The sequence below is a fragment of the Chelonoidis abingdonii genome, chromosome 10, assembly GCF_003597395.2.
Source record: "Chelonoidis abingdonii isolate Lonesome George chromosome 10, CheloAbing_2.0, whole genome shotgun sequence".
In the NCBI taxonomy this organism is placed as follows: Eukaryota; Metazoa; Chordata; order Testudines; family Testudinidae; genus Chelonoidis; species Chelonoidis abingdonii.
Genome location: NC_133778.1, coordinates 76,324,659 through 76,349,840, shown reverse-complemented (window position 1 = coordinate 76,349,840; position 25,182 = coordinate 76,324,659). Strand labels below are relative to the sequence as shown.

The following is a 25,182-nucleotide window of genomic DNA, read 5'->3' as shown; positions in this document are numbered from 1 at the left end:
AAACAACCTTATTCAAAAAAGAAATACAATTTAAACATTCCAGCAACTACACACATGTAAATACAAAAACAATATAAAAACCTATATTGTCTTATACCTGTACTTACAACTGGGAAACAGAAGATTAGAAGCTTGAAGATAGAAAGATCCCTCTCATAGCCGAGAGACAGACAAAAAACACAGACACAAACATTCCCTCCCTGAGCTTTTAAAAATCCGGTTTCCTGATTGGTCCTTGTCAGGTGTTTGGTTCCCTTTGTTAACCCTTTACAGGTGAAAGAAACATTAACCCTTAGCTATCTGTTTATGACAGCGCCCCCAATGGAGCTGGGGATGAGAGGTTTGGGGTGTGGGAGGGGCTCAGGGCTGGGTTAGAAGGTTGGGGTGCAGGGGTGAAGGCTGTGAGGTGGGGCTGGGAATGAGGAGTCCAGGGTGTGTGTATGTAGGGGGGACTCTAGGCTGGGGCAGAGGGTTGAGGTGAAGGAAGGGGTTAGGCTCTTGTCTAGGGGTGCAGGCTCTGGGGTGGTGCTGGGGATGAGGGGTTTGGGGTGCAGGAAGGGGCTCTGGGTTGGGGGTGGGGTGTCTTTGCTTCATGTCCACCACTGTTAGTGCTTCACAGATAATGGAGAAGGGTGATGCCGAGAGACATTTCCCTGATGCCTGGGGAAAATGCTGCCGGCGGCAGAGACTTTCCAAAGGGGGTGACCTATTATGGGGTCTGAACCCCAGAAGCAACAGGGAGTTCCAGCTAGCCCAAACCCAGAAGGGCCAATCCTTTACTCACTCAATGAGGCGTAATTAAGGAGGGGTTTAATTATGGAGTTCAGATGCTGAGGGTCTAAACTTTATGGTTCTAGCTGTTCATAGCTGGTGTTTCTCTCTCTCTCTCTCTCTCTCAGTCTCGGATCGCTAAGCGAGGGAGGAAGCTTGTGGATTACGACAGCGCCAGACACCATTTTGAATCCCTACAAACTGCAAAGAAGAAAGACGAAACCAAAATCGCCAAGGTAAAGCACAGGGCGGGCCCTGCTTTCATTTATTATTATTTTTAATAGCTGCTCATTTAGGAAGTTTTAACATGCTGACTCATCGTTCCCAGGTGCTTTCTGTTTAGAGAACTGTCATGCGATGATCCAGCCAGAATGTTTTCTCTTTGGCAGGGTCCCACCCATGCATTTATTTTCACTCCCAAAATAAACTTCAGGAGAAGGCTCTGAAGGTCTTAGGGCACGGATGCTGATCTTCTGTGCAGTGTACCTGACGCAGATTTCAGGGCTATGTGGTTAAGTTTTGGTGAGCACAGAAGCCTGAGCAAGAAAGGAAGAATGGCCTTATGGGGTCAGCTAGGAACCGGGAGGCAGGAGATCTGGGATCTATTTCCTTCCCTGATCCTGGATACCTGCATACCTCAGTTTCCCCATCTGTAAAATGGTGATGAGAATAAGTGGTTGGCTACTGTGCCCTGAATTCAGTAAGTTCGCAGAACGCTCTGGGATGCTCAAATCAACAGTGCGATAGCAATGTTTGCTGGGAGGGACTACCTGGCACTTTCAGCCTGGGCACAACCGTGGCCTGTTCAAAGCCTCTGCTCTGTTAATTCCTGCTGTATAAATCGTCCCCTGAGCAGCTTTGCTCTTTCATACTGGAAGGTGCTATGGCCAAAGCAAAACTGGCAATTGAGTTGTTGGAATACCCTTCAGTCTCTCTGAAATCATGCCCTCCTGGATCACTTGGGCCTTATCGTGACTAGGAATTAACATGTGATGTTAACCTGGGCTGGCTAACATGTTTGAAACATCTAGTGTGGACAAGACAGAGTAGACTTTAATGTGTGCTAAGACGGTTGAATACTGGCCTAGGCACCCCCATGTGAGCACATATTAAAGGCAGTGTGGGAAATTCTACCTCCATTGACATCAATGGGGAATTTTGCCACTGACTTCAGTGGAGCTAAGATTTCATCCAAGTGTGCCCCATCTACACTAGACTTTTCCAAGGTGTTAGCCAGAAGATGCTAACATCACACCTTAAATCCTAGTCTAGGCAAGACTTTAGGGGAGGGATGAGTTGTGTGGGAGCTAGGGTTGGTGGAAGAAGAGGAGGGAGAAGTTTCTTTACTCATCTCTTTCTTTGCTTGTGCTATGGATAACCGGGCAAAACCAGGGAACAAAATTGAAGGTGACTTTAGGAACCAGAACAATTGCGTCAGGTATGGAAAAAACCAATGTCCCCCATTCAGCACATAAGGCTGGTCAGCCAGCCAGATGGATCAGTTAACAGAACTTTCCACTGGCTTTTCTCTTTAAAGAGAAACTGAAGCGCATGCAGAAGTAAGAAGGAAATTTTCCTGGGGGTGGGGAGGTGGAATCTTTCATTTAGGGGTGGTGTTGTTAGTTGGCGATTTTAAAATATGTTGCAGTGATTCATATACGAACATTGGAACCCGAGGCCACTGGCTCTGGTATTTTCAAGTCTGGGACGCTAGACTCCACTAGCTTTGCTTCACTTGCTGGTCTTGCCCAAACTGCTCATCTGCTGACGCCCTGTGACAGGTGTTTGGAGAGGGTCCCATACAAGGAAAGATTAAAGAGGCTAGGCCTCTTCAGCTTGGAACAGAGGAGACTAAGGGGGATATGATAGAGGTCTATAAAATCATGAGTGATGTGGAGAAAGTGGATGAGGAAAAGTTATTTACTTATTCCCATAATACAAGAACTAGGGGTCACCAAATGAAATTAATTGGGTAGCAGGTTTAAAAACTAAATAAAAAGAAAGTTCCTTCTTTCACACAGCCCACAGTAACTTGTGGAACGCTTACCCCGAGGAGGGTGTGAGCGGAACTATAACGATGTTTAATGGGAACTGGATAAATTCATGGTGGCTAAGTCCAGAAATGGCTGTTAGCCAGAAGGTAAAGAATGGTGGTCCCTAGCCTCTGTTCATCAGAGGAGGAAGATCGGAATGGCAGAGAGAGATCACATTGATCATTGCGGTTAGGTTCACTCCCTCTGGGGCACCTGGCATTGGCCACTTTGGTTGGCAGACAGATACTGGGCTAGAGAACCTTTGGTCCTGACCCCGGTACGGCGTTCTTAGGTTCTTATGAACCCAGTATGAGATGAAATAGAAAAGGTCTGTGAGTTTACCCTGGAGCCTCAGTTTACACTGGTTTGTATCACCGCCGTTAAGTCACATCCAAAGAATGGGTTGAAGCAGTAGACAGAATGGTCTTGGGCAAAGTGAGGACAAGTCAGAGAATATATGCAAGAGACATTCAGTTGACAATGAGTCATTAGTTTGACTACATGAAGTCACAGGAACTCTGTACAGTAATGTGCCCTGCTGATTCACTTCAGACTATCAAGCATTGCAGGAGGGGCGAGGGTACATAGTACAAAGAGTTCAGAGAAAATCGACCTTAATAATCATCAGGAGGCTACTGAAAACAGGCACTGAAGGTAAAAGGAAGAGAGTACATATCCATCGGGTTGGCTGGGATGCACGAAGTTACCCAGAGACACTAGCGTACTAAGAGAAAAATTCAAGAAAAGTACAGGCGATCTTACTAGCTGAATACAAAAACTCATGGCTGCATTTTCGCTAAAGTTGCACTCAAAAATTCTAAAACCGTTCGTAATTCACTGGCGAGCAGGAGAGAAGGTAGACAAAGGTATATCTTGTGTTAAAGGTGATAACGAAGCAAAATTTGCAAAAACACTGAGGTACTCTCTAGTTGAGTCGATGGATAATTGGAATACACTGCGACAAGAAAACAGGATATATGTTAAGTGTCAAGACCGAGACACTTAGTCTAACGGGTGACTTGGAACTACATTTAGAGCGAAACTTTCTAGTTCCTCATGAAAATTCTGGCCTATTCTCTCAAACTCATTGCCTGTTAGGTTCACTCCCTCTGGGGCACCTGGCATTGGCCACTGTTGGCAGACAGATACTGGGCTAGATGAACCTTTGGTCTGACCCGGTACGGCCGTTCTTATGTTCTTATGACCAGTTATTGATAGATGAATAGATAAGGTCGATGAGCAGTGTGGACCAAAGGACAGAACCCAGTGCAGAGCAATTGGACAAAGCTATTAGAAGTCAACAGGAACTTTTCCAGTCACTGCAGTGGGCTTGGTCTGGCTCTTCAGCCCCTTTGCCTCAGTTACCCTGTCTGGTAAATAGGAATAATGCTACTTACCTGCCTTTGTAAAGTGCTTTTAAGATTCTATGGAAAAGCACTGGAGAAATGCAAAGTCTTGTTGTTACAGTGTAGAGCAAATATTGGGAGCTAACTGATGTTTTTTCATGATATTCGAATAACACCAACAGCATCATGAATTCTTTTGGACTCATCCTTCCTCTCCTGTCTCCTTTCTCATAACACATGTACACATCCCTTAGGAATCCTGCCACTTACTGCTGAATTGACAACAGTCCATTAAAATAGAGTGCTGTGGACTTTAAATAATTGCACGTGGATGAGAATGACGTTGAATTAATCCCGACCTCCTGGAAGGCACTTGGCAGAAACTCAACACGTGGCATTTGTGTGCAAAGTCACTAACCATTCTTGCCTGTTGCTCTTTGCAGCTGGGCTGCTGGTAAACAATCTCGCAGCCCTGGTGCCCTCCGTCTCCAGATCGGAGCATTAATTACCGCTACACTTGGCATGCTTTGAAGGATTCGTAACTAATTGTCCCCTGGATGCTGTGTCTCTTGCCTTGGTGGTATTGGGTTGGCCCAGCCTGTAATGCTTTCACTCTTGTGATTTTGTCTTCTAAACAGATGTCTGTCTCTCTCTTGTTTTTATTTTCTCTTTCCTTTGAAAATGCTCCCCCCGCAGCCTGTCTCACTGCTTGAGAAAGCTGCGCCTCAGTGGTGCCAAGGAAAACTGCAAGCTCATCTCGTTGCTCAAACTAATCTGCTCCGAAATCAGGTGATTGCCGACCTACCTGGCTCTAACCCCTGCATGTGCTGTTTTGGTCTCTAGTCCTGTAATGTGCCTTTAATTTCCAGGCAGTGTTCACTGTAGGCCCTCGGTCAAGTGTGTCCTCCTTATGCAGGTGATAGATTTCTTCCTGGTCTAACGCCAGTGACCTTAAGTGAAGTTACATCTGGTGTAGGTTTGATCTGTTGGTTTTCCCCCTGCCCCCCTCCCCAGTAAAACTGTATTATGCTTTGCTCAGAAATGGATTAAGATTTATTGGGTCCCCCACACTTCCCTTTCAATGGGGCCCCAACCCCTGCTCCTCAGTGCTCCAGCAGGGGCCCCCAAATTGGCCAGGGACCCTGGACACAGCTCCCATAGGCCCGTGCATTAATCTGCCACTGGCCTTGACCCATAAAGTGAGCACCGGGGGGGAGGGGGGGGGAAGTGTAGAATGGGGCTGGGACAAAAGATCCCATGCAGTTCCACTAGTATCTTTTTTCCCTAAATGAGAAGCAGATTTTTACGGTTTAAAAATAGAAACCTTAAGAAGCTGCCTCATGAATTTCTGCTATTCGGTAAAGCTGGAAGCAAAATATCACAGCAAAAACCAGAAGTGGTTTATACATTTGTACAAATGAGTTGCAAAACTTTCCCAGGGTGAGATCCAAAAATGCAGATTTGAAATGATTCATTGATAGAACAAGTGCTGAGAATCTCCCAAATACTCTGAATGGGAGGAGGACAGTAAGTCATTGTCCTGATTCAGAGAAATCCAAATACCTACTCCTACATTCCAGGTGATCTCATCTGCTTTCATTCAAATGCTCTCTGATTCCTGGTCAGTGAATGAATCACTGTTTACCCAGGTCTTACCCACACTTCAAAATGCCTGGGAGCTTTCACAGCCAATTTCTGATTGTACAGATAACAATACTGGGTAATAAAATGCTGGAGTGCCACATAAACTGAGCATTGGCTCATGGAGAAAATGGCTGATTGCAGTTCCCCTAAAAGTGACCTGCAATTCCCCTAAACGTGACCTGCAAAGTAGGAAAAACTGTACACTTTTGCTTCTTGATGATGTCTAAAGGCCTGAAAAGTTTCTTTAGGCTTGTTTTTCAGCTGAGAAATACCAGGGAAAAGGAGAATTTGCTGGAAGTTTCTTTGGAGGCCTACACAACTGGAGAGGGAAGTTTCTTAGCCCATAACTAAAAGACTCAGCATTAAGCTATCAAACCCCAAACGTTAAACAGCCCGAGTAAAAATCCCTTCTCCTGCCAATTGCTCAGCTTTCAGTCTCGGGTTATTTCACAGTCTCCCTAATTGTCCGCTGTGTTTTTCTGCGGTGACTAAGACTGGGCAAGCCCTTTGATTTCTAATATAAAGATGAGTTGAGAATTAAGCTTTCAAATAACTAACCAGCCAGGCCTTTAACAGATAGAAAATAGTGGGAGTTTTGTGTGAACACTCAGGAGGTTTCTTCTTAGGGGGTGTAAGCGAGTTACACTGTAGCATTCTGGTGACTGTGCCATTTGGAACAAAGAGGAAACTGCTTAGAGCAGCAAATTCCTGCTGCTCCTCAGCTCCAATGAAACGTTGACTCCTGTCTAAGCAGCAGTGTCCTTAGTGATCTGTAATTCCAGCAGAACACAGTGTTTCTGGTACTCCGTCCCATCAGCCAGCGAGTAACCAGCTAACTGAGCGGTGTATCCCTCTGGTTCCCCAGAGAGGAAGCATTGTCTATGGGTTAGGCTCTAGCCTGGGATTTGGGAGACTTGGGTTTAGCTCTGACACTGCTTCCTGTGTTGCCTTGGGCAAGTCACTCTAGGCCCAGATCCTACATGCCTCAATCAAAATGGGAGCTCAATGAGAGAGATGCCGAAGTACCTTTAAACATCTGGGCCTTGGACTCTCTACCCACTGCACATTAAGCCTGGGTATGTGGGACCTGGGCTTGTGCACTTGGTGTTTCCAAGCCTGTGCTTAGGCATCTGTACTGCACTGTAAGCCTGGGTTTACAATTGCTGCACCAGGGTCTCGCAGCTGTGTTAACACATCCACACTGCACTGCACAGACCTTAGGACTTGGGTCTGCAGCTTGAGCTGCCTCCCCACTGCAGGATGACCAGGCTTGGACTTGCGTCTCAGCAGGACTTGGTCTCTGACCCACTCCCATATCAGGGTCCTAGGATCCAGGCCTTGGGTCCTTACTGACCCGAGTCAGCCTGAGATGTGTGTGGATAGAAGAGGGGTTAGGGCTGAAACCTAAGTCAGAGTCTGGCCCATAGTGTGCAGTGTAGACGTCCCCTCTCTTCCCTACCTGTAACATGGGGATAACGGCTGAAGGGATGGCAGTGGGAGTTGAGGACAGCTGTGAGGAGATGCTCAGCGCTGCACAGAATCAGGCCAGCTGCATCCAACCAAAATAAATCCTGCATAGAGCTGGATCCCAGTGACCATATACCATTGGGTTGGCCAGAGCATGAGAGAAATTTTAATTTAGCTCCATCACTGGGAACATCAAAGGGATTTGAAATATCCACCACAGAGTCCTAGGCATAGCTCTGAGTTGCACGGGCCTCTCTTCCCTTACGTTTCTAGAGTGAACGCTGCCTGCGGGCTTTCAGGGGCTGTGCTTTTCGGCTGTCACAATACTCGCAGATCAGTGCAGGATTTGCTTTCTGGGTCCTTTGGCCTGGAGAATGGATAAACCTGAGGGAGGGACTATGTCATTTCCTTTGTTGTGCAATGGGGCTACTGAGAAACAAACAGAATTTGATGGGGATCTTAGTCTCTGGGGATTTTAACTCCTGATTATAGTTCAAGCCTGGTGTGGAAATTAAAGAGGACAGGTACTTCACCCTTTTTTTCCTTTTGAGTGAATGGGTCAGAAACATTCGTGCCCTGATAGATGTTAAGGCCAGAAAAGACCCTCGTGATCCTGTCCTCTACCCTCCTGCATAGCATAAAGTGGCATCTCTGTTTAAGAGGGGGTTCATTTTTTGCGAGCCCGCAGAAAATGATGGGCTTGTCTGTGCCATGCACCGGGCAGAACTGCTGAAAGCCAGTGCGCAAGGAAGATGGATGTGACTCCCGTTGCTCCATGTCATCTCTGTTAGAGACCCACCATTTCACAGACTGGCCTAGCTGGGCATTCCTTCCAGTACCCAGCTCCCTCTCCTCTGGAAGGAACCCCTTGTCCTCTGACCTTGAGCACTGAGGATGTCACTCCAGGCTTCTGCGGGGGGCTGGCGACTTCTGAAGTTGGGTGGGGGCTAGACTGACACACGCTGAGCAGCTTCCTCTGCTAGTTCCCCCTGGTCAGCGAAGCAGGAGACCAGAAATAGGACCTGGGTCTGCCACATACCAGGCCAGTATGCATCCTTTTCTGACTGCCCCTCTCCCCCAAATCTGGTTTGTGTGCATGCTCATCCTTGAGCTAGAAAGCCCAATGCTGCCTAAAGCCAGATTTCCTCTGTTAAACCCATTGCAGGCCAGGTCTCCTTCTCCTGGCGATGTCTGTCCCCTTGTCTCTGGGAAGGGGCAGGAAGCCAGCTTCCAGTTCTGAAGGTTCCTGTGGCAATAGGAAGGCAGAGAGAGTGGGTCCCTGGGGGGAGTGGGGGGCTGGATTTGCATGCAGGCTGGAAAGCCCTGTGGCATTGTGACATTCCTGCTATTGTTAATATAAACAGCAGCTTGTGCTGGCCTTCCTGTTAGGCTGTGCTGCGGGGTGGTTACTCCGGGGATTCGCTGTTCTCTCTCCCCTCGGCCCCACAACCACGCCGGCAGGGGCGAGGCAGAGAATGGAAACCTTGAAACTGGAACATTTGCAGTACAGGGCCTTGAAGGGAGGAAGAAGGACACTGGAACAGGGAGAGGAGCGGGGGAGTGGGGAGGTTGACGTGCCCGGTGCTGACCCAGGGGGAGTGGGGTGGCAGGCATGCCCGTGCTGCCTGGGGGTGGGTGGGGGCAGGGCGCTTGGGGAGGTGGGCGTGTCCATTGCTGACCCAGGGGGAGTGGGGTGGCAGACATGCTTGTGCTGCCTCGGGTGGGGGCTTGGGGAGGTGGGCGTGCCCCGTGCTGACATACGGGTGGAGGGGGGGTAGAGTGGTGGTGGGCAGTGGCGGATTAATGACTTTGCCGCCCCAGGCCTGGGGCCAGCTCTGGGTTTTTTGCTGCCCCAAGCAAAAACCTCTGAGATCGCAAGTGCTGAAGTGCGCCAAAAAACGAAACAAAAAAACCCTCAGAGCTTAAGTGCCGCCCCTGCAAATTTGCTGCCCTTGGCCTAGACCGTGTTGGCGTAGGCGATAATTTGCTGCTGGTGGTGTATGCGCCTGGTGCTGACTCGGGGGGAGGATTGGAGGGGAGTGGGTGGATCTGGTGCTGACTCGGAATGGGGTGGTGGAGGTGCCCAGTGCTGACTCAGGGTGTGTGGGGTGATGGACGTGCCTGGTGCTGACTTGTGCTGTTTGCAGTAGGAGCAATGAGCGTCTTGTGTCTCTGTGTTATGCCAGAATTCTTGCCCCGGTCCTGGGCTCCTTGGTGCTGGCAATGGGAGATAGGGGGATTCACCCGGAGATAGGGGGATTCACCCAGAGAGTGGGCCAACGGGCACAACGGGCTGCTGGGCTGGATGCTGGAGTTAAAATCTTGATCAGACCCCAGTGTAGGAGCTTTGCACCTGCGGTGAGTTACCCCATGACTGAGGATTTCTCATCAGCTGGTTTAAGCTCTTGCTGTGGCAGTGCAGAGCTCTGTGTCTTTGATTCTCCCTGTGCAGTGGGGGTTTAAGCTGGGGTGGGGTGCCCAGCCGGCTCGGCGCCATTGCTGGCCATGGAGCTAGGCTGAGGTACACCCACTGGGGTCAGATCTTCCCTCTCAGCAGTCAATTAGGGGAGTGGCACCACCATAAAAGGTGGGTAAGCAAGAGAAGAATCAGACTCCTTGTCCTCAGCAGAGAATTAAGCCAGGCAGGGGTTCAGTGCGGCCTGTGTGGCGTGGGGGATCTCCCTCGCCTGCTCTCTCCAGCTGGCCAGGGAAGTAGCGAATGCCTTGCGCTCCATGGAGCTGGGTGGGTGCTGACTTTTCCTGTCTCTGTTGTGAAGGCTGAAGAAGAGCTGGTGAAAGCTCAGAAGGTGTTTGAGGAGATGAACCTCGACCTGCAGGAGGAGCTGCCTTCGCTATGGAATAGGTGAGCGCCCAAGAGCGGCCGCTGGGGGCCAGTTGCCCCTTAGGGAGGTCGTTACTGTGATGGGCTCCCCATTGGTATGAAGGGGGAGCCTGGGTTAAGGGTGACCCTCTGCCCTGGATTTCTGAGTGCGTCCCAGCTCTCGGGGCCTCTCCCAGCATTCACAGAAGCCAACCCTTACCCTGTTTCCAAGACCCTGCTGTCCTTGGATCTTTTGGGAACGCAGTAGCCACCCAGCATGTGTTGCTTTTAGGGGCTGTCCATAAATTACATAGTGCATTAGGGCATGTGGTGGGGGTGGGGGGTTGTTAATTTTGCATGTTTCAGCGGTACAAACCGGTACAATGGGTGGTAGGGGTCATGAAAATCTGCCTAGGGAGAGCTGAACTACACTGGCGACATAGTGGGACGGCAGTGGGAAAGGGGATTTAGGAGCTTTTCCACACCACAAAGAAAAACCTGCAGCAGTGAGTCTTGGAGTCTGGGTTAATTGACTTGAGCCTGTGGGGCTCGGGCTATGGGGCTACAATCAGCAGTGTAGACGTTCCCACTCAGGCTGGCATCTGGGCTGTGAGACCGTTCCCCTTCGCTGTACTTCACAGACTGGGCTACAGCCCAACCAGGAGTATCTACGCTGCTGTTTTTAGTCTTGCAGGTTGAGGCAATTGACCTCAGCGCTGCAGGGTTTTCTTTGCAGGGCGCCCTTTGACACTGAGTCCCCAGGTGTGGCTCTGGCTGGCAAGTCCTTTCCTTGGCATGGGGGTCCCAGACCCTCCAGCCCTGCTGCACAGCAGGGACCCAGCTGTCTGCCTGATGGTGCTTGGCTACTGAGTGCAGGCTAGACACCGGAAAACAGGCAGGCAGTGAAGGGAGACCAGTGGATCATAGGTTTGCTGTACAGGGATTCCAGCCACAGAGAGGAGGGGAGCTAGGAGATATCCTGGTGGAGGCCAGGGGATGAGTGAGGAAGGAGAGCTGATGTTTGGGGAGGGGAGTGTTAGTGTGGAGTGCAGACAAGTCCACTCAGAAGTGTCCCAATTTCTGACTGAAAAATGCAGTCCCCTGGAGCTGGGGCTGATGGGGGGGTGGAGTCAGGACAGGAGGAGGGGAGAGCAGGCATCAGCAGGATGAAAGCAAAATCCTGAGGGGCCGCTGGACCCCCAGGGATACTGACTTCTAGCAGGGTACACGCACAGTGTGACAGCGTGAGTGATGCAGCCACCGGCTGCAAGCCATGCAGCGGTTGGGCCAGTGCCTGCTGGGGAGTTCCCTCCCCTACTGGATGTAATCCTCTCTCTTGGCTGCTGATCCCCGCCATGCACATCCGGACCCCTCTGCCCATCAGATGGAGGCAGCTGGAGCTGTGGTTCTGTCTTGGTCTGGGGGTGGGAGGGGCTGTCTGTGGTCTGGCTTTTTTGAGGGCACAGGCCACACTCTCTCTCGCTTGCCTGCTATTGTAAAGTTCTTACCCAGCAGTTCTGCCTGCTTTCCTCCCCTGCTCCGATGCTGTGGTCACACGCTCCCTTCTGCTGCTGCAGCGAGTGCTGCTCCCAACCACACCCTGGTCTGAGGTGGATGCCAGACAGATGCCCGGCAGGAGTGGGTTGAATTCAGGGGGTCCCCCCGCCTTCTCACCCAACCCCAAAGGCCTCTCTCTGGCTGGTAGGTGTCCCACCCAGACAGCGCTGGGCTCTCTCCTGAGGAAGCAGAGGCAATGGCCCTAGCTCCTCAGGAGAAACCCATCTCACAGCAAGAGCTGCGTGGCTGCAGCTCCAGAAAGCACACTGTCGTGAGGAGAGCGTGGGGCAGCGCCAGCGCTGGCTTCGTGCTGCCCCGACATCCCTAACCCAACCCCCCTCTACTCCTGCACAATTCCTTCCCACCCTCAAGGTGCTGGGTTGGCAGCGGACAGTCGGGCAACAGGCAGAGTCTGTCCCTGCCAGTTTGCACCAGCTGAGGATCTGACCCCTGCCAGCTTCAGGCATCTGTCAGTTTGGCTGTTGGCAGCAGGGCACTTAACCCTGAGACCCCCGACTAACCATTTGGTCCCTCTGTAGTCCGTCTCTAACTTTTTAGCCATGTAGCTTATTCGCTCCCCTTCTGCTGAGAAGAAAACCCAGCAAGCAGGACAACATTTTTCTTGGGTTAACTCAAATCACTAGATTTGGGAGTCACATAGTGAATATGTCTGGGACTGGGCCCCTAAAGCCTGCTCGAGTTCTGGGGTTTCCTTGCTCAACCCTTTTGTTTTCCCCCTGCAGTTACTGTTACCATGGCATCTTTTTCCAGAAGGGAAGATTGGGGGGTGTTGGTCCATAGCCATTGCCACTCTGGAGAATGGCATGGGGTGGGTCCACCAGGAAAAGCGCCCTGACAGACCTGTCTTCTCCCTTTCTGCTAGAACCAACCATCTCCTCCTATAGGCCTCACTGGCCTGATTTATTCTGTAACTAGTGGCTCCCACATGGGAGCAAAGCAAAACAGTTGCCCCAGCCCCAGGGCTGGTGCAAGGAAGTTTTGCCCCCTAGGCAAAACTGCCACCTTGCGCCCCCCACCCCAGCCCTGCAGCAGCTCCCTGCCCTCCCTCCGCCCTGAAGATCCCCCCCCTGCCCCTCCCGGCGGCAGCTCCCCACCCCCTGGCCCAGGGAGCCATGCAATACCTCCCAACCCCAGCTCACCTCTGCTCCGCGTCCTCCCTGAGCACGCTGCCCCTGCTCTAATTCTCCTCCCAGGCTTGCGGCGCCAAACAGCTGATTGGCGTTGCAAGCCTGGGAGGCGGGAGAAGTGTAGCAGTGACTGCGCGGTGGAACCCCCGGGCTGTTGGTGGTGTGCTGACCCAGGGGAACCTCTGGGCTGCTGGCGATGGCTCAGATTCCCTCTCCGTCCCAGCACGGCGGCCCCTGAAAAGGCTTTAACAGTTGTAGGGGGGGGTGCCACTTTTTGGTGCCCCCAAATCTTGGTGCCCTAGGCAACTGCCTAGTTCGGCTAAATGGTAGCACCAGCCCTGCCCAGCCCACGGGGCTGTCTGAGGACTTCCTGATCTACACTGCTGTTAGATCGGAGAGTGAGCGCAGCTTCAGTGTGAAATGTACGTGTGGGTGAGCGGGTGGGGTGGTATTAGCAAAGGCAACCAAGTCCGCAGATCTTGGAAGAGCCACCTGTATCCACTAACTCTTGCTCTGTTTCCATTTGGCAGTCGTGTTGGTTTCTATGTCAACACATTCCAGAGTATAGCAGGCCTGGAAGAGAACTTCCATAAAGAAATGAGCAAGGTAAGGTTACTGGCCCTTGTATTCATTTGCCGTGCTATTATCGATAACAGTCACTTGTGCAGTGCAGCAAATGCCCCCGGGGCTGTACAAGACGCTAGCACCAAGCTGAGGCCAGGCACTTGTCTTGATGGGTTTACAATCCTAACATCCCTGTTTAAATAGCCATCTGGTCACTGCAAGGAATCTTGTGGTTTTCAGCTGGGAATATTGTTGATTGGAGCATATTCCCCTGAGTGCAGTGGATCCCACCGAGAGTGAATGAAGCCAATCTGATTCAGCACCTTCAAACTTTTGGGTAAAGAGTTTCACTTACTAAAATGGATAAACTGGTAGCAAAGGTGCCATCTGTAGCAAACCGTCAATGCTATAAGGAGTATCTCAAGGAACAGATAGCTTAGTTGCTCCACGCTTGCTCTGTAGCTGCCTAGCTAGGCCCTGAAGAGTTCTGAGGCGTAGTGAGTGGCAAGGCCAACACGCTGACTCTTTCATCCGGAATTTTTGTTTTTCATTTAACTTAAAAACCAGATTTGAAATAACTCCTGCAGTCCTCCAGGCTCGTCTGTTACCCACATGATTTATACACTCCCTATACATCTCGCTCATCTTTTATGAGGAGACAGGGAGCCCAAGTGAAAACAGATACTTTTGTTCTCCAACTGTAGTCCGAGCAACAGTACAGCAGCTAAGCAACAAGCAACATTATGGTGGTTAAATTCCCAGAAGTAACCACTCACAGTGAGGAAACGACTGGCATCGTTTAAATATTAGCTTCAAGGTCTGCTGATACTTCACAGGGACCCTAACAAAAATAATCCAGTGTTCTACAGAAATGCTACAAACCACGGTAGTAACACTGTTGTTAAAGGCAGTGGTTTTTTCTTTGGTTTTTTTACTTATACTGCAGTATTTTATAAGGAAAAACTTTGGGAAACCCATCTGCGTAGAGCAGTGGTCCCCAGACTGTGGGGAATGCCCCCCCTCCCAGGGGGGCTTGGAGGAATATTTGGGGGGTGCGTCAGGGCCTGGCCCAGTCCCCACGGTGAGCAAAGAGAGAGCACCACCCAGTTCCGCTTGCCCCCAGCTCTGCTCCAGCTCCACCTCCTGGCCCCATGCCCAGCCGTGGACCCACTGAGGCCCGACCACAGCTCCACTCCCTGCCCTGCCCCTTCCTCTCCCCCATCCCCCCCAGCCTCGGCCAGGGGCTTGGTTCATGGCCCCAGCTGCACCATCAGTCTTGGCTCCCTTACTCCTGTCTGCATCCCCCCCGAGCCCTATCTCCACTCCCAGCCTTGGCTCTGGGGGGGGAGTAGGGGTAAATGGGGGGGCATGACTCTGAAAAGTTTGGGGACCACTGGTTTAGAGAGAATCTTCTTCCTGTGTCACATGTTTTGCAGGTCTCTTCCCCATTTTTTTTGTTATTTGGGGACATATGCAAGAAACCAGGACCTTTTGTTCCTTAAGAGTCATCTGCTTCTTATTAGAGCGGTAGGATCAAATTAATCGCTGGCCTGGACAGTGCATACCATTGACATTTGATGGAGTGGATCTCTTAGTGCCAATGGTGACTTTGGCCTGTAATTTCGTTTGCGACACAGCCATTTCGTAGTAGTAACCTGTGGTGTGGACACAGATGAGGTTCGAGGCTTCAGCTGTGCTCACGCAGAGGTCCTTGGTAATACCGGGGAGGGTGGAGAAAGGCAGGAAATAGAAAAGATCTGAGCAGGGTTGTTTGTAAATCAGACACAGGCTCCCCAGGGGGTGCTGGTGACGCTTCATGGTTTGGAGCGTTAAAGAATGCGCGGATTGCTGTAGTGCTTCTGGATTATGTTCCTGTTAAAAAGGGGTGGCCAAGGAAGGGCCAGAACGAAGGTGGGCCCAGTTTCACCAGCATTGTGCCTTCTCCTGGGGTGTCACGGTCCTGATGCAGGTCTTTGCCTTGGCTAGCCAGCTCTATTCCCCACCTGCTTCTTAGGGTTCTCTTCTTTTTACAGTTGAACCAAAACCTCAACGATGTTCTGACGAACCTAGACAAGCAGTACTCGAGCAACGCCTTTCCCATTAAAGCACAGCCAAGGTGAGCCACCGTTGGAGCGATGCGCTTTCCTCTGCAGAGGTCAAAGGGGCAGGTGGGAGCCCACTGTGGAAATGTCTCTCTTACAGGGGAGAGTGAAATGATTTTATCTGCAGCCTCTTGATTTCAGTTCTCCTTCTTCACTCTATGTGGCTGTCACCTAGTGGCTCTCAATAGATCATTCCACCCCCAAGATGCAGAACCGACCCACCCAGTGCTTCTCACTGCTGGTCAGGTGGCACAGTGGGACACTTCCACTTTCAGATCACTCTCTGACACACATTTAAGACCAAGGGACACAAGAGTCCCATGTCCTATCTCCCTCTGCCTACCGCCTCCTTTCCATTCCAGCTCTGGTCACCAAACCTGAATCTCCAGTTGGCAGACTCTTGTGCGCAATTACCTATTTTTGTGCATGAAAATGGTGGTTTTGCCCATGCAAATCTCGTGGGTACAGTTAGAGCCTCATGGGAGTTTGGCCTTTGCGTTGAGGGAACATCAGACCCCTAATATGGAGGTCTCTGCAAAGTGCTAGCGTTCACAGGATCTTTTTTTTTTCCTCAGCAGAATCTGGTCCTTGTTGGTTAACTGGAAATCTGTACATACTTGAGCTTTTCCAGTTAAGGGGGCGGGAGGGTCGGGCTCTGGCTGAGGCTGTATCTGGCTCCCATCCAAATGCGTGAGTGATGAAGCAATGTGGGCCTCTGGCTTCCAGCTGCTGCTCATCCCACATGCTGGGTGAGCAGTAATGCAACATAAATGCCAAATCAGCATATAGAGGGAGTTAGCATGATGTCAGTGATAACTTCAGCCTATGTGCCTTGCTTCAGGACAGCTGTTGAAAGGTTAAAGCAGCTGTGGGGACCCCTGTGGACTCCTATTGCTTCCCCTCCCAATTTAACCCTTTGTTGCAAACACAAAACCCAGTGAGTTTATACGATTCACCAACTTTAAAGGTGAAGATGTTATCCTAAGTTGGAGGCCAAATTTTACCTGTGTAGACACACACTTCCATGAAACTTAAGACCAGTAGAAATGTTTCCATCTTCCCCATCTAGCAAACATCCCCCTGCAGACTTCGCAACCCAAAGACTGCAGCATTGTACATGGGGAACTGAAAGAGAAACAGACTGTTCTGTCCTCTACCAAACGACGTTATGATCTGAATAGGGCACTACTGTGTTAGAACGTTTCCTACCCCGTGGCAGATAGGTCCTGTGCTATATAGCAGACCTTCTTTCCTGCCCACTCCCTTTCAGAAGAGCACCTGTCCGTTGTTCCATAGCAGGCACGAGATCTGTGATGTAGTGAGCACAGAAGTTTGGGGCCTGCTCTTGGCCATAGAGTCCAGTGACCTTTCAAAACCCTAACCCAGCCCCATTCCTTGAGGTTCGGTTTCTGATGTGCAGGGTCTTTCTCAGCTGGGAGCAGGTGAGAGCCTTACTCTAAAGACACCAGGGGTGAAATCCTGGCCACCTTCAGGTCAGTGGGAGTTTTGCTATTAACTTCAGTGGAGCTGTTATTCCATCCCAGCAGTACAGGGTTCTTGTTCCCTGATCCCTTTCCTCATGCAGCCGGCTCCAACCTGCCGGTCCACTGGGATGGGGTCATATGTGGCAGGTCTCCTCTCATGAATGACGGAGATCTGATTCCCTCCAGAAGGCACCCAGTCCTGGTTAATCAAAATGATTGAGACGCTCTCCTGAAGTCTGCTCGGATGGAAGGCACAAAGCACAAGAGAGGGATGAGGAGGCAGGAGGGCTGCAGCTGATGCTTTGGCTCGGTGGAACGCAGTAACAGCAACTTAACATACGTTTGTTTATTTTTATGAATACTTGTGACTCCTGGCCAGCTGCGAGGCCTCCCCAACAAAAGCTTCCAAGAAAATCAAATTTTCCACCAGTGCAATTCTGGCCTAGGCAAGTCTCCAGCTTCATCTGTAGGATGTGAGGCACCCCAGCTCCCTCCGCTGTAGCCCAGAGCACCATAACTGGCTGGGAGAGCTCATGCCCTGAGGAGGGAAAATGAACACAGAAAACCCTGTATGTGTAGAAACTCACGGGCTTGGCTCCATCTTTCCCTTCCATGCCCGGTTGCCCCAGACATGCCCCACTGACCCACTCCACACATGCTCTGAGTCAGAGCTGTGGAGATCTTTGCAAACAGAAAAGCATTCTCCTTCTCTGTCCTGTTGCATTGCTTTTGGGCTCTACTGAGGGTCCAGACCTGTCCTGTAATAGAGCCGTTCCACACAGGTACCCAGGGAGGGGGTTGGATGGTGTCAAACATTTGTCGGGACAATAGATGTTTGTAGATGGCAGGAAATGCCCAGTTGTGTTTCCTGCCATCTCTCCTGCATCTTGCTGGGGAATCTTGTCTGGTGGGGTTAGGGAAATGCCCCTTCCCTTCCTCAATGAGGGGAATCATCTGCTCTTATTGCAGGCCAGGATCTGCAATAAGAGCAGACGTTTCCCCTCATTTGTATACGCAGGGGCTGGAGATGGAGAGAGTGAAAAAGGAAATGGATGTAGATGGGTGGACAGATGAGACGGTTCCCCTGTTATGTCAGTGTGTTGTTTTTGTGAGGAATCCTGCTGTTTGGAGCTGCGCCTGGTGCGACTCCTTGTGCTTTGAAAGTGTAAGTGGAGGGAAGCAACCTAAGCTGGTTTCAGTGCAGGTGGGGAGAATGGAGAACTGGGAGTCAGGATTTCTGGCTTCTAACCCCAGGTCTTCCGCTGGCTTGCTGTGGGACTGTAATTTCTCAACCTCCATTTGTCCACCTGTGAAACAAGACTATTTGTGGATCCCTGCCTGTCTGGCTTTCTACACATCTGCTTCTCTCTGTGCAGATCTTCCCCAGGGGAAATTCACATCTCTTAACACTGTCATGCACAAGGAGTCCTGTCCTGTCCTGTGCTCTGCTCTGTAGCACATAGACCAAATCCAGAAGCTAGGAGAAGGAAGGGCTTGAATACAATCATCCTGTGGCACCAGGTTCACTGGTGCGTGGCACCTTAACATTTACTCCCCCATGGCTGTGTTATCCAGTAATGAGAATCATTATGTGCCATCCCCACCAGAAAGAAAACTAAACTGTTCTCCAGGCTGAAGAAGAAGATAAGCAGGTACCGGTATGGAGAGCGGCATTATGAGACGTGTCTGAGTGGAATATAAGGCCATGTTCTAACAGCCTGGGGGATGTTAACTTGGGGACTGGAACGGAGTTACTTGCATGACTCGGTGTGTTTCTGGCCCCATGGAATCATTGAAGATTTCTGCATGTCTGATTAATCCTAATAATTTTTTATTCTTGGTTTGAATCCCTGCTTTCTTCTGGTTGTTGGCCTTCATTTGAGGGTGCTAGGAGGTATTAGTGACTGATGACACGCAGGAGGTCAGATTGGATGACCTGGAGGTCCATTCAGGTCTGACACTTAGACTCATGGCTGTTTGAACCCTGAGGTTTTGTCTAGGTTCAGAGTTGCTCTGGTTTAACGAAGTGTGATTTGATTAAAAGCTGATTTAAACTGGTGCAACTTTGACTGTTAAAAAGGCCTCATTTTCCCAAGATGGAGCTCTCCTTTCGAATGTGTTCTGATTTATTGAATGTGTAAGAGAAAGTAAGTTGCTACGACACTGCTCCTGGCTGAACCTGGATTCCCTGTGCTTTGCCCCTTGTGACACCAATTACATGGATCAGTGCAATGTGGTTATAAAATGCTGCCACATTGTGCAGGTGCAAATCACAGTACCAGGTAGAAGCAGTGGGGAGTCAATCCTCTCGTCTTTTAAAAAGCACATGCTTGTAACTTCTGTTTCAATACACAGAATAGTCCGACTGCCTAGTGGTTGTAGCTGATGCCTATGTACATGTTGTAACTAAAGTGGAAACATGTAGGAGATTGAGTGTATTTGTAAAGGGAGACTTGAGGGACTGAATGCACCAGAAGGGGTAGGGGTGGAGAAAAGAATAGTTGCATAATTGTGTAGAAGCATTTCCTAGTTTGGGGGTTCCTTAGACTCTGTGCTGACACTTTCTACCAAGACTGGTCAGAAAAAATAATTCTAAGCCCAGCTGAGTCCTAGAATGCAATGCTGTGTAATGGTTAAAACACAGGATTAGGAGCCAGGCTTTTTGGGGACTAATCCCAGCACTTCCACGGACATGCTATGTGCCCTCAGGGTTTCTCTGCCTCAATTTTACCCCTCTGTACAATGGAGATATTTCTCACATGAAGGTTGAGGGATTTAGTGAATTTTTTAGAAAACACTTTTGAGCTCTTCGGATGAAAGGGGATAAGTGACAACTGTTTTTAAGGTTGGTTTCAGAGTAGCAGCTCTGTTAGCCTGTATCCTCAAAAAGAACAGGCGTACTTCTGGCACTTTAGAGACTAACAAATTGATTTGAGCATGTTCGGGGGTCGACCCCTGAGCATACTCAAATAAATTTGTTAGTCTCTAAGGTGCGACAAGTACGCCTGTTCTTTTTGTTTTAAATTTGCTAAGTCTCTTATTGGGGAACTGAAAGGTTAAGATTTGGGCAAGCTGTATGTCTGTTTTTACTGGTGGCTGGTAATCCTGGGGCCCAGTAACAGGAAACCTCAATAGCTTTACCCAAGTGTTATCCCACGCAATGGCTGTGCCTGCACTAAGAACACCATCTCCTCAATTTCCCTTCGTGGCACTAACACTGCAACAGCGGGAGCTCTGGTATAGACCAACCACTAGAGTTCTAGCCACAGGGTCATCTTGCTTAGAGCAGGTCCAGATGACCCTGGGTTAAAATGCCAGGGCTTTGACTATACTAGGGCTCCCCCTGGGTGGAGCTGATGCAGGTGGAATGCTGAGAAATTTGCAGGCACTGGAGCACGTGTTGGGTCCAGGCTCTGATCTGTTGCTTGCAGGTTATAATGGTGCTACTTGTGTCTTCTCGTTCTGGGTGTGTAGGTGCTTCCCTTGCCATTCCCCCGAGATCAGTGTGCTTTGGCGCTAAAGAATAAATTGCGTTTGAATAGAAGGCACCATCCGATCCTTAGCCCCTCTGCTGAGATGCCCGCCCCTTTGCTGAGATGCCCACCCCTCTGGCATGTCGGAGTTTGTAGAGGGGCGACTGGGCTGGGAACAAAGAGTGGAACCAGTGGTGTCCCCTCCTGTATAACAGCATTGCTGCAGCACATGGGAGTCCCATTTGCAAATGCTGGCATAGGCTGTTCTAAAACAGTCCAGGCTGGGAGGGGGGCCCTAGAGGCTTTGAATCTCAGCAGCACAATAAGGGTGTCTTCGGATTGTGTTAATTTGCTTGCATTGATAAATTGTGTAGCCAATTGCTCGACTACGCTTCCGTTCATTTATAAACTATATTCAAGAAACCAAACAGCCAATGCCAGTCAAGTTTCCTGCGATAAGCCAATAAGATTCTAATACAGGAAAAAGGTTCAACGCGACCCCCGTCTCCAAGAAGCTGTCTCATGAAGCGTTGTTGCATCCATTCACCTTACACGAATATGTGCTCCCAAACCTACACAGTTCAGCTAGTGTTATTTATATGATGATTTGACAAGTTACACACCACTAAAATCCAACCTGTCAGTTTGTCCTGGTTCCTTAACTTGTTGGTTTTGTTCCTTTCTTACTTTTTTGTTTTGGGGACTAGCATTTCAGGGACTGCTCTGTCAAGGTACTTCCCTAGCTTGTACTAAGACACAGAACAAAAGTATCTTTATTTTGACACGTTTCCTATCTGTGTATGCCAAATGCTTACGTCCGCAAACGCAAGGTGTTATGGGTTATTTTCAGGCTATAAACTGCTATTCTATTACTATTCCATGCTTAATACCCACTGATATATGTACAGAGTGGATAATACATATCGGTAATGTGATATATATGTTCTAGCCCAGCACATATTAGTCAGCTCTTGTGCTAGAGCCAGTCCCTAGTACGTGTATTACAAATGGGAGATCAGAACCCAAAGCTGAGTCATTCCTTCACTCAGCATTGTTTCCCAGTAACATACTGGAGGGCAGCGGGAAGTTTGTCTTGACTCTTGCTCAATTGCAGCAGAGGTACAAGTGCCCAGTTGGTCAGTAGGGGGCAGGCTACCTGTCTTACCTTCCCAAAGCAGTGCCTACCCGGCTTTCTCCAGAGACACTGAGCTGTCAATTCAGAGGCACGGTTTGTTCTGAGTGGGGCTTGAAGTGATTTCTGGGGATTTGTTCCCTTAGGAGGCCTGAAGGCCACAGAAGCCCAGCAGCGGGTTTGACTGGTGGTTGCTGGCTGAGCTCTAATGCTGGATGCCTCCGAAGCAGTGGGCTTGTTCAGAATGAAGACGCCAACCTGGGTTTCTAAAAGGTTCAGGGTCAGACAAAATTAGCACTGGCATTTTCCTTCCTGGAGCAGCAAAAAGCTTCAGCTGGCTATAAATAGCAGTGACTTACTGAGGGCTTTGGTCTGGGGCCTGCTAAACCCATGGCAGGAGGCGTGGAAGGAAATGGGATGGGTCTAAAGGAGGAAGGGGGCAGCTAGAAATGTGGAGCCTTTCACCTATGGGGCACCAGTCCGGATCCCTGGTAGGGACTGAAAATAACTGCCCCTGAAGACTGCGAATGACTTGGTTGGTTGCATCAGTTCCTGATGGGGCAGGGGCCTGTACCACAGCTGGTGGCAGTGTCATCAGAGACGCCAATGAGTGAACAGGATTGGAGTCTGAAGTCCCCTCTTCTCCAGGCTCATAGGTGGGGAAGCCTGCACACATGAGTGGTGTCTATTCTGTGGCTTGGGCATCAGCCAGGCCCTGTGAGATGCATCCGTTTCAGACAAATGACCCATTTCAAGAGTCACGGAGGGGACCTGAGATCTGGCGTCTTTACTCCAATCCATATCAGGATCTTGTTCTCTGCACCCTAAGGAGAGGAGTCTGGGGCTCAGATTCATCCCTTGCTTAATTTTATACTAACTCTGAAACTCTAGGGGCCAAGCTCACATAATGTTATCCTGGGGGGGAGGGATAGCTCAGTGGTTTGAGCATTGGCCTGCTAAACCCAGGGTTGTGATTTCAGCCCTCAAGGGGGCCACTTAGGGATCTGGGGCAAAATCAGCACTTGGTCCTGCTATTGAAGGCAGGGAACTGTGCTCAATAACCTCACAGGGTCCCTTCCAGTTCTATGAGATAGGTATTGGGACCAAGTGTGTCCCCAAGGCCAGTGCTTAATGTCGAGGCTGAGCCCCAGTACCACTGGGCCTGGCAGGTAACAGCCCCATCACCTCCAGGCCTGGCAGTTGAGAGCCCCAGCACTGCTGGGCTTGCTGCATCGCTCATGAATGTAAAAAAATTGCTTGAGCTCCAGCACCTCTTTCCCTACAAATTAAGCATGGCCTAAGGCTCTTACAAATGAGACCAGTCCTACCACTGACCTCCATCTGCACACAGCAGCTTTTCCTTCCTTTTTGGAAAATCCAGGACCAGATGCCAATGGTGCAATGCCACCTGGCCCATAGTTTAGATCCTCATGGGAGCTGAGCAGGATTGAAGCCGCCCCATATGGCTGCCCAGCTGGGGGTTTATTGTTCCCCTGGGTACTCCCCTGCTGGCAGGATTCTCCCTGGCTTTGCTGTCCACATCTGGTGGACTGGAGGAAGCCCTGGGTATTTGGGCCCCCTAGAACAAAGAGCTTCTATACATTTCCCAGAGTGGAACCTGGATAGTTGTTTTCCCTATAGCAATAAAGCTTTTCATAATCAAACCAAAGAATGCATCATTTCCCCCCAGTGGTACAGAATAGGGGTGTGCAGCTGTGGGAAAAGTTGGGGATTGATTGAATACCCCTCCCTCCCCCAGCATGTCTTGGAACACCCCCCTGTAATTACCATATTTCTGGCATAGACAGTCCCAGGCAGAGCCCTGTAACAGGACTGGGATCCTGTGGGTCCTGCAGGACCCACTGACATAACAACGGGAGTGGGTAAAATGTACTTTGTTGTGAGCAGGATTGGTTGGGTAACAAAAACCAGTGTGTTACAATTTGCAGGAAAACACTAAATCACTAAATGGTTTAAGCAAGATTTATTTAATCCTTTTAGTGGTAAAAATTGTGCCTGAATTCCATTTATAAATATATTAACCACCCTTTTATTTCTTGGTGGCCTGGGGGAATCTGTCTCTCTTGCAGGATTTACGGGATCTAAGGTGTTTTGTGGGTGGGAGTGGGATAAAAATGCAAGAAACAATGTGTTGGCAGGCAGGAGCAGGTATTGCGGGACAGGGTTAAAAAAATAGTCCCATGCAAGGTTCTGGTCCCAGGCAATCCCATCCTATCCCTTCCTTCCTATGTGCGCTAATGCTGAAATCACCAGCAGGGGGCACTGTGAGGGGGAGTCATTCCAGCCTGGGAAGCAAGAGGCTGCGGACCAGGGTGGAAACCCTCTGGCTATATCCTGCACTCTCACTGAGTTGCTGGGTCAGCCTGAGCAATGCGGTTTTAACCGAATTGCTCTGAAGCTGGTGGGGAGCTTAGGAGCTTAGTGAGGCCAACCCTTCCTCTGTGCCCTAGAAATGTGGAATGAGAGGACGGGAGGAGGTGGTGTACTTGCTACTGACAGGTGACTAACTAGCTTGCTGCACACTGCTTATATTGAGGTTGCTGAGACTCTGATTTACAGCAGGAGTTCTCAGCCTCTTCCCTCCTAGCACCTCCTCACTTAGCCACTCCTCAGCTGGGTCCCACAATCCTTCGTACTGCAGTAGCTTAAGGGACATCTGAGGAGGACCCAGTAAGCAAATCCAGTCAAGCTGAAAAGCAGGAGAGTTGGATGCATGTTTGTGACCCGTTCCTGGTTTCCTCCCAACAAGCACCCGCTTCTTCTCCAGGTCCATGTGACCCACAGGGTGAGAGCTGTTGGCACGGAAAGCTGTTGGTTTTTTTGCATCTTGTCATGCTGCTGATGTGAACATCATTAGAAACATCTGATCTGCATGAGAGTGTGGAGTGACTGCTTCTTGGAGGTGTCTCTGTGAGGCTGGGGAGCGAAGTGGGATCAGGGGCTCAAAGGCTGATGCTTGCTTTGAATGGAGAGAAATCTTTAAATGTCTCTTGGTTCTTCCTCCATCCTGTCCCAAGACTCTGTGTATTTAAGCATGAGACCGTAGTGCATCTTCCGTTGGCGTGAGCATTGCCATGCCACTGTTAGCCAGTGACTACAAGAACATGGGCACCATGGGGCATGGCTGTTTCAAGTGGAGATACATACAGGGAGTGCATTGTTGCCCTGTGGGATGGGGACCGAGGTTCTGAGTCCCATCCGGTTTTGGACTGGGTCTAATCCAGGTTTTGGAGTGCACAGTGTTATGGACCAGGTGGCTGGCCTCAGGATGTGTTTCATGCCACAGAGGATGGCCCATGCCTTTTCTCCACAAGACGTGTCTGCTTGCTTTATTTATGTAATAGAGGATTTGCCTCTTAAACACTTGTATTTTCTCTCCAGTTATAGGTGGGGCTGGTAGTACTGTCCCTTACTAAGGTTGCCCAACACTTCCCATTATAAGACCCTGTTTTCAGTTGCTTATAACCTTGCCATTAACTGTTTGGGCTGAAATTTTCCATGCCAAGTGTCTCCCTCAAGCTAATTGGTTTTGGTAATTTCAGCTGAAAAGGTTCAGCTGTTTCTGAGAATGAGACTCGGAAGAAACGTGTTTGGCTCATCCTGGGGGAATATATTAGGA

The 25,182-nt window shown here is 49.9% G+C and overlaps 1 protein-coding gene across 6 annotated transcripts in view; it reads left to right on the top strand.

Moving 5' to 3' along the window:
* BIN1 (bridging integrator 1) overlaps window positions 1–25,182 on the top strand; it is a 158,226-nt gene that overhangs the window by 98,497 nt on the left and 34,547 nt on the right. For 4 of the 6 annotated variants that reach the window (XM_032805119.2, XM_032805124.2, XM_032805122.2 and 1 more), the window contains exons 6-11: window positions 900–1,007; window positions 4,847–4,939; window positions 10,039–10,124; window positions 13,318–13,393; window positions 15,385–15,467; window positions 18,545–18,589. In XM_032805119.2, the coding sequence (XP_032661010.1) occupies window positions 900–1,007; window positions 4,847–4,939; window positions 10,039–10,124; window positions 13,318–13,393; window positions 15,385–15,467; window positions 18,545–18,589 (491 nt within the window). The remainder of the gene's footprint in view (window positions 1–899; window positions 1,008–4,846; window positions 4,940–10,038; window positions 10,125–13,317; window positions 13,394–15,384; window positions 15,468–18,544; window positions 18,590–25,182) is intronic. The other 2 variants (XM_032805120.2, XM_032805121.2) reach the window with 2 other exon arrangements.